This window comes from Mus caroli, chromosome 15 (assembly GCF_900094665.2).
Source record: "Mus caroli chromosome 15, CAROLI_EIJ_v1.1, whole genome shotgun sequence".
NCBI lineage: Eukaryota > Metazoa > Chordata > Mammalia > Rodentia > Muridae > Mus > Mus caroli.
Window position 1 is genome coordinate 95,532,642 of NC_034584.1, and position 9,436 is coordinate 95,542,077.

The window sequence follows — 9,436 nt, forward strand, 5'->3', positions numbered from 1 at the left end:
GGGGCACACCGGGAAGCCAGCTCCCCCATAGCCACCACCAAAGCCAGCTCCACCACCGAAGCCAAAGCCACTACCAGCTCCACCTCCAGTGCCGAAGCCTCCTCCAAATCGGCTGCCATAGCCTCCTCCAATGCCACAACTGCCCCCTCCGATGGAGATTCTCTTGGAGCTCCCCACACCATAGAGGCTCCTGCTGCCAAAGCCAGCTCCTCCACACATTGCACCGGAGCCACCGCTACCCCGGGAGCGGCACACGGACACACTGCTGAAGCCAGAGCGGTTGAGCCCAGGCACTCTGGCTGAGCTGGCACTGTAGCCACGGTGGCTGGTTTGACTCTTGATGGTGGTTTTGGTAGACATGGTTCCTTGAGATGAGAAGGCTGGGAAGTGGAGATACGGCAGGGCAGAGCTGAAGAGATGAGTGTGTTGAGCTCTGGGCAGCCGCTTATATATGGTACAGATGGGCTGGGTTGGGTCCTGATGGTGAGCTTGCAGAGTGGGTAGGGCAGGGCTTTACAAATAATGAGATCACCCCCAAGTTCTAGAAAGGTATGATACATGAAGATTGCTTTTGGATTCCTTTAGTCACGGAGCAAATTCTCTTGCCTTCCAGCCTTGACTTGATCTGAACACAATGAGCCTGGACGTAAATTCTCTTAAGTCATGAGTTAGTCATCTTCTCAAACAAAAGAGACAAGGAGCTGATCTGTGATAATTGTCCCTTCCTTCTGCCCATGTAGACACTCCCTGTGTGCCCCCTCACCACACAGGTTTTCCCTTCCACCTGCTCCTCCCTCCCCAGCCACTAAGTCTCTCCCTGAAGCCATACATGCATTTGCCCAACATCCCAATCTGGAAATTGCCTGCTGCATGGAACTAATTGTCTAGCGCTCAGCTGCCCTTCCAGATGGTTTGAGATGGCCAGGAGGGGCTCGATGCCTATATAACCCTCCCCTCTAAGGTCAGAGTAGAGCAGGTGATTTTTTTTCCACTGTAAGACTAACATTGTCTGTGTCTGAAGTGTTCAGCTTCATTTGACTCTTCCTTGAGGACAGAGGCAGACAGCACCTGACCTCCGCAGGTGCTCTGCCCCAGCCGGCGCCTCCCTCCTCGCTGTTTGCTTTCCCATCAGTCTGATTCTTGAGTAAAGTAGTCATTCCACATTCCCATTCACAGACACTGTCCTCTGTGCTGTGTTACAATGTTTCCTTATGCCATCCTTATTCCACGGTTACAGTCATAGACACTCTCCTCTGGTGCGTTACAATGTTTCCTTGGCACTTAAACCTTAGAACTCCAAATAATCAGGACCACAGGTTCCCAGGCTTTCTTGTAACTATTTTTTAACCATCAATTTGGACACTTCTTGGGGATCAGGAATCTTAAAATGTTAGTAGGATGTGCAGAGAAAGTCGAGGAGCCTGGAAGCCAGCAATGAATCACTGAGATGTGCCCTTACAGGTGTGGTGATTTCATAAGTCAGATAGCAATTTATTTTTCTAGTCTTGCTTCTTGAAAAGCCAAATTTCAAAGGAAATCTTGCTTTCCAGGGGAGTGAGATTCACTTTTTCCAGTCTATGTGTTAGGAACCATGCGTGAAGGAAACAGAACAATTCTAGGCGTGTTGTTCCCTGAGAAGATGTAGCTGGAGACGCTGCTGTGGGAGGAAAGGCTAACTCCCACACTGAGCAGTACCTGCTCTGTAAGGTCCTGTTACTGTTTTGAATTCAATTGCAGTTCTCAGACACACTGGGATCCAGCATCCAGGAAGGTAGGAAGTTCCCTGCCCCTCAAAGGTGCGAACTCAGCGTCTGACAGGAGAGAGATACCTTCCTCAGACAACGGAAACAGCTGCCCTCCCTCCACCCTGTTGCACAATTCTTCACCAAGAACGTGCTTCCACCCAGTTCTGGGAAACAAGTGCCCTCGTGGTTTGGAGCTCTGATTCTCTACTCTCTTAGGGGCCCTAGGTGTGGCAAGGCTGCAAGGTGAGGAAGCCAGTTGATGAAGCACGTGGCATCCCCCTTCCCTAGTCTGTGGCTATTTCAGTGTCTCTAACTGCTCCACACCATGGCAACCAAGACTAATTTGCAAAGCCAGGAGAATTCCCTATACATTCTCCTTCAAGGAAATCCTTTGCCAACCCCTGGTACAGAGCTTGAGCCCCGGGGTCAGACAGAGCAGGTTCTCCTGTGCGCATATGCAAACTGCTGGACCAACCATTTGTGCTTACTCTTATGCCCATACACAAGATGGGAAATTGGACAGTGTTGTGAAGCTGAGATGAGAAAGTTCCTTCCCATGAGGGTCTTGGAATGGTATCTGACACAGACGTTCTCAGTGAGGATAAGCTATTATCACTATTAAAAGGGAGCTTGAAGAAGTCTGATGTGTAGAAATCCACGAGAAGTTTCAGGAAGTAGAACACAGGTACAGCATGTGTGTATGTGTGTGTGTGTGTGTGTGTGTGTGTGTAGGGGTAGGGGTAGGGGTGGGGTTTGGAGAGGAGAGTGAGAGAAACAAAGTCATTATTGCAAGTTGGTGGCATATTTAGCGAGGACCTGGATGTCCCTGCACTCACCAGCGATGCAGCTGACAGGTCACCCACCCTACTGCCTGCAGAAGCTGTGTTGTGTGGTCAGAGAACTTGGGTGTGGCACAGCCCCAATAGGCTACAGTCCCTCCTTTGGAGCCAAGATACCTGCTTATCCTCTACTGGGTCTCTGTCTCTGCGGGTGTGGGGGGACACGTTGCCACTAACCTGACAATGACATCACTTTGTATTTTTTATGGTGGCACCCTCAAATAACGTGTGTCCTTTAGTTGCATCAGGAACCTTACTTTTAGTCCTTGAGCCTGTCGAAGTTTGGTTTAACTCCAACCTTATATCTGACCACAGGCTTGGCATATACTTCAAACAGCACTGGAAGTATAAAGTGTCGTTTGATTTCCAGACACAGTCTTTCCTGTTGGTCAATGGATAAGGCATATTCTAATGTAAAATCCCATTGGTGGGGCAAGTGTTTGAGTGGTTCCCTTAAACTGGCTGTATGATGTCTTTAGTGGTGAGCTAATTAGAATAAGGTAATTTTGTTTAAAATATTTAAATCAAATCTCCTTGGTCAACTGGTAGGGAGCTCTCTGAGAACCAGTTCCAGTGACCTTATCTGAGAGGCTCATGGGCAATGGTGAGGGCTTTAAGACTGAGAGGAGGCTCCAGGAGGAAACACATGCATGAGTGCGTGCACACTTACACATGTGTGCACACACCAGGAGCTCTGTTTCTGATTATTCTCAGCCCACAAGCCTTCAAGGATAAGCTCACACTTGGCTCTTTTGCCCTTCATGCTCTCATCGTCTGACAGGACTGGGCTGTCTCTCTCTCTCTTCCTAGACTCCAGTCTTAACCCCTTCCTAAGGCAAACAAACGAAGAACAAAAACCAGGTGCTCACTATATAGCCTTGGCTGATCTAAAGCTATGTAGACCAGGCTGGCCTAGATCTCTCTATGTAGACCAGGTTAGCCTTGGACTCACAATGCTGGTCTTAAAGGCCTGTGCCAACACACCTGACTTCACCCCCTCCCTGCTTTATTATGCACGGGGCTTCTAAGCAATAGAGACTCCTGAATGGATAAAGACTTGCCTGAGCTCTCCCTGGTGGCCCTGAGTCATGCCCCACAGTGTCACCCCAAGCAGTTCTGTTTCCCAGAGAAGCTGGGTGAGGACCTTTCATAATAAGATGAGAACAAAGGGTGATAGTTCAGGCAAATATGTGGGGGAGAAGCATCGGCATGAGTAACTCAGCAGCAGATGCCTCCTCCCTGGCAAGCTGCTGAAGCCAGCCCCTTTTTTTGTGCTGAAAGAGAGTCCAGCCCGCAGCTGCCTCTGGTGGCCATGGAATGTAGAATGCCCTGTTCTTGGCCAGAGGGTAGCCTGCACTGCTCACTTTGTTCCCAGCATGAAGGTGGGTACAAGGGAGGTGTTAGAGCCTAGGCTCAGGGAAAGTCGCCTCAAGATGATTTGTCTTGTCTTTCAGCCTCCCTGGGTGGAGCCCGTTGACGATCACGGAAAGCTTAAGAATGAGCACATAATCCCACAAACCACAGGGCAGATGATGCTGTTCCCAGGGAATCCCACAGCCGATCCTTCAGGAGTATCCAAGAGAAAGACACACACACACGCAGCTGCAGGCATGTGTGAGAACAGAGCCAGCAGCACCAGGGGTGGGATGAGCAGGTGGATATTACATACCAAGTGTATCAGGAAGTCACAACACCTGATACACACTAAACTTCAGTCTCCTTGTAGTAAAAATCACACACACATACACACCACTCACATACACACAGAGACACAGAGAGAGAGACACACAGACAGACAAACACAGAGAGAGAGACACACAGAGAGAGACAAACACAGAAAGAAAGACAGACACACATGTACACACACACAGAGAGAGATACAGACACACACACAGAGATAGACACACACAGAGAGAGACAGACACACAGAGAGATGGACAGAAAGACACACACACAAAGAGAGACATACAAGGAGAGAGAGACACACACACACACACCACTTACATATACCCAGAGACATAGAGAGAGAGAGACAGACACAGAGAGATACAGACACACACAGAGAGACAGACACACACAGAGAGACAATCACAGAGAGAGAGACAGACACATGCACACACACACAGAGACAGACACACACACACACACACACACACAGATGGACAGAAAGACACACACACACACAAAGAGAGACATACAAGAGACAGACACACACACACACACACAGACACACACACACACACACTTTTTTGCAGGAAAAAAAAAAACAATCCAGGCTACAGATCAAAAAGCCTGAGTAGTTCTGACTACAACTAAAGAAGTCTCTGGCAATTGTTTTCCAGCGGGATGAGGCTTTGCATCAGGTCAACTGAGGAGTCAAGACATCACAGCAAAGACATTTTCTACAGTGCTTCAAGAGATATTTGGTTTCGAGCACCAAGCTACCTCTGAACTGTGACCCCTTGTCCCCAGATGTTACCCACTGAGATTTTTTTTTTTGAGGCTGAGATGTGTCCTGAATCCTTTCTTTACAAAGAAGAGAAATATTGTGACTTCTGTTTGCACCACCCAAAGTAGCATGTAACAAGAGGGGTCCAGGATGTACTGAGGACACCTGTTTGCCTGCAGGACTGACAACTGCCCTTTGCCATGAGGGGCACACATGCCTGTACAGTCATAGAATTACCTCTGATCATTTTCTTATTGATTGATTTGGGCATCTATTCATAGAGAACCTTGTTACAAGAGGAACATTTTGAAAGTGTTCTGGTTCTGTTATTTTTATTTTTATTTTTATCCACTTTGTCCCTATGATATAGTAATTGTTTAGAGCATTAAGAAGTGCGGACTTGGGCTTGGAATTGAGAACATATTTGAAAGGTAGTGATAGCTTGTGGCTTGTCAACATGGAGAAACTAGATGGAGGAATACTATATCTTGATCTAAGAGAAGAGGAGATTTCAGAGACTGGGAATGTGAAAAGCTGAGTGACAGGACCAGCCCAGGGCAGGTGCCTGGATGGGCGGAGCAAGGACCCTAGGGGAGGTGCCTGGATGGGCAGAGCAAGGACCCTAGGGGAGGTGCCTGGATGGTCAGGGCAAGGACCCTAGGGGAGGTGGCAAGCATACCTAATATGCCCAAGATCGAAATAAGCCAAGCCAGGGCTCAGAAGGGAAAGGACAACCTCCAAGCAGACTGGTCCCCTAATCACTGTCCTAATTAGTGTTTCTCTAATCCTTACCTCATTTGTATTGTTTCCCTAGTTACCACCACAGGCTCCATCTTACCACATTGTATGACTTTCAAAAATGTAGTGGGTAGGGGAGTCAGGGGTGTGTGGGATTCTCTAACAATCTGCCAATGAAATACAAAAGGCTTGTGTAATGAAAGTGGGCAGGTGAGGTTGTCTTAGGGAATCACGTCTTAATGATGCACTTGTGTCCTGTGTAAATTGGGGGGTTTGGGAGGGAATATGGCCTTTTGAACATAATGGGTTATTTCTCCACATTGGGAAAATTTTCAGTAATCCTGACTGCAGAAGTTTGTAGCAAGCCTGCCTGGGTCCTTAAGTACAAATACCCTAGACAGCAAAACTCCTGGCCTTGGCACTGGGATTCCCTGGTATCCAGCGTCTCCTGGCTTTATGATCTCACCCGAAGCCTGAGGTTGGGATTAATGACAGATCATTGATAACTCTGGCACAAGTCTGTGGCACTTATGTTGCAACTTAAGCCTCTGAGGGATCGGCCTACCTCCTTCGCCTCATGACTTGCCCTCCCTCAGCGACTGGAAAGAAATAGCCTGGATCTTTCTAATCTGGCAAGAGGAACACTCAATGTGATTAGGAAAGTCTGCGCCCTGCAGTCGCTTGGTCGACTGGCAAATCTGGATTCCATTTCCACCACACTTCTTTCTGCCTGTCTCCACTACAGAAATGGGAAATGGGATTTCCCTGTCTTTTAAAACCCACATCTTGTTGAGGTACTGTTTACATATAAGGAGATGAACAGATCTTAAGTGTGTGGAACTCCAATTATTCTGATGAACGCATACATATCTATAACCCACATACCAACAAAACATAGAATATTTATGGACAGAAAGACACACACACACACAAAGAGAGACATACAAGGAGAGAGGCAGACACACACACACTTCCCATCACTTCAGAAAAATACTTCAGGCCCTTTCCCTGTGAGTTCACTGCTCCAATAAAACATTTGATTTCTCCAGTCAAAAATTCACACGTTTATATTTATATTATGTTATATATAAATTTATTGTAGTAGTAGACTCATTGTGTGTTTGGGCTTTATCACTCAACAAAATGTTTCTAGATCACCATGTTTTGTAACTGAGTAGTGTGTAAATATGTCATGGTCAATTAACACATTCCTATTTATGAATTCCTGGGATATTTCCAGCCAGGGGTTTCCTTGGATAAATGGGGTTGAAGACACTAGTATTTTGTGAACACAAATATTCACTTTGCTTAAATGGAACTCATGCGTTAACAGTGAATGTGTATTGTTTTCGAAAGCAGTTGCACCATTTTTGAAAGCAGACTTCCCTCCTTAAAGCATCATTTTGGTTCGTAACAAGATTGAGCAGCGCGCAGCCTCTGCCCCACTGTGCTCATTCTTCACCTAGGTGTTATGATGGTTAGAGTGGTTGAGCTTGCTTGACACAGTATTATTACCTGAGGAGCATGGTAAGTGTTAGGGCCATTCCAGCTGGAGTCTCTTCTGTGAGTCTTGAAGAATACTCAATGATGGGATTCCATTAATCCAGAAAAATCCTATGATTAAAACTCAAACCCCATGATTCACTCAGCTATCCTCTTCTGCTTCCTGTTATGGTTGGCCACTGAACTTCTAACCTTTCTGATCGTTTTGTGGAATGTCATGATAGATGAAAGAGAGACAGAGACAGAGAGACAGATGATAGGTAGATAGATAAACAGATAGACAGATGATAGATAGATAGATAGATAGATAGATAGATAGATAGATAGATAGATAGATAGATATGCTTCAGGACCTTTTCAGATCACCCATTTACATTGAGTGCATGTACATTTAAGTTGTCTTCATGTATTCTCATGGATTGATAGCTTCTTTTAATCCTGAATAATATTTATTTTCTGGATACACCACAGTTTGTCTGTTCACCCACTGGAGGATATCAGGGTTTCTTCCATGGCTAGGTATTTAGGAATAGTGTTGCTTTAAAAGCCCATGAGTTGGCATGTACTTTCAACTCATTTGAGCAAATGCCGGGGAATATGATTGCTAGATTTCTGGTACAAATATATTTAAGTTTGTGAGAAACTACCAAATTCTGTTCCAAAGTGACTGTACTTAGTACCCCCAACAGTTTCGACCATGACTACCCCTTGTTCATAGTACTGCCAAGGCACTGGGTGGCATTTGACCAGGCAAACAGTAATGTCTCATTTGCAGCTCTGTGATGTATGTGTGATATTGAATAGCACCCCTATGCTTACTTGCCATCTTATTATACATTATCAATTATGCATAATTCAATGATGCATCCTATAAGTTCACTAATGCATTTATAGCTGAGTGGTTTGTTTTCTTATTGTTGAGCTTTTAGAATTCATTGTACATTTTCTGTTATGGTCTATATTCCTTATTGGATATGGTTTTTGAAAATATTTTCCTCCAGTCTGTGGCTCAGGGTTTTCGTTATAATGAGGCTCAGCTTATCAGCGATTTCTTTAATGTTTCTTTTGTTATATCACACATTGCCCAAGGTTGTCTGGGTCCTTTCCTTTGCTACTGGTAGGAATTCCATGGTTTTACACTTCACATTAGGTGCTATGAACAACTTCAGTTAATTTTGTGGAAAATGCAAGGCCTGTATCTAGATTATTGTTGTTGCTGCAAATGGGTATACAGTTGTCTCAGAACTCTGTTGGAAAGACTCCTTGCTCCACTGGAGTACCTTTGTGTCTTTGTCAAGGGCTGGTTGATTAGATGTTTTGTGGAACTAGTTGGGAGCCCGGTATTGTGGTCCATCTCCCTAATTGTTCTTTCACAGGCCACACAACCTTGATTTCCATGGCTCTGCACTGAGTCAAAGCCAGAGATGATCACTATTTTGCCTTTGTTCTTGTTTGGTACCATGCTGGGCTGATCTCTGCTCTTTGCATCTACATAACAACTTTTGAAAAGACATTGATAACCTAAACAAAACATCTTGCTAATCGTTTGAGATTGCCTTGAGTTTAAAAAGCAAGTTGAGGGAGGGGCTCATGGGGCCTCACTGAGACACAGGGGTCACCACACATCTGCTGTCACAGCTACTTTCAAAGGACACGGCCTCAGTTCAGGGCCACTGCATGTTCTTTGTAATGGCCATGGAGTAGTATTGCCTTCCTCCTGTCTTCCATGTGCCTGTCTGTCATGGCTGCACTCATACATTGCAAACACACTGAAGACGTTGTCGCCGTGTGTTTGAGCAGACTGTGTTGGATCAACGTAGAAGGAAAATAAGAAGGAAAATACAAAAGTGTATTCCCTCTCCAGGGTTCTTTCTTTAACGTAGATCTGTCTCTGACCTCTACAGAGTTCCTGCTAAGTGGAGGAATGGTGTTAATGTTTCTTCCAGGGCAGGACTGTGGCAGCACATTCCACCATTATTTGTCTAACGAAGTCTATTTCTCTGTGTCTCTCTCTGTGTCTCTCTGCACTCTGTCTATCTCTCTGTCTCTCTGTCACTTTCTCTGCATTCTGTCTATCTCTCTGTCTCTCTGCACTCTGTCTGTCTCTGTCTCTCTGTACTCTGTCTCTTTCTCTGGTTCTCTGTCTCTTTCTCTGTCTCTCT

At 45.7% G+C, this 9,436-nt stretch overlaps 1 protein-coding gene across 2 annotated transcripts in view; it reads right to left on the bottom strand.

Moving 5' to 3' along the window:
- LOC110310445 (keratin, type II cytoskeletal 5) overlaps positions 1 to 9,436 on the bottom strand; it is a 24,160-nt gene that overhangs the window by 4,153 nt on the left and 10,571 nt on the right. Inside the window, exon 8 of one of the 2 annotated variants that reach the window (XM_021183421.2) lies at positions 3,574 to 3,581. The exons of the other annotated variant lie outside the window; for it this stretch is intronic. Coding sequence (XP_021039080.1) covers positions 3,574 to 3,581 — 8 coding nt within the window. The remainder of the gene's footprint in view (positions 1 to 3,573; positions 3,582 to 9,436) is intronic. 2 annotated transcript variants of the gene reach the window in all.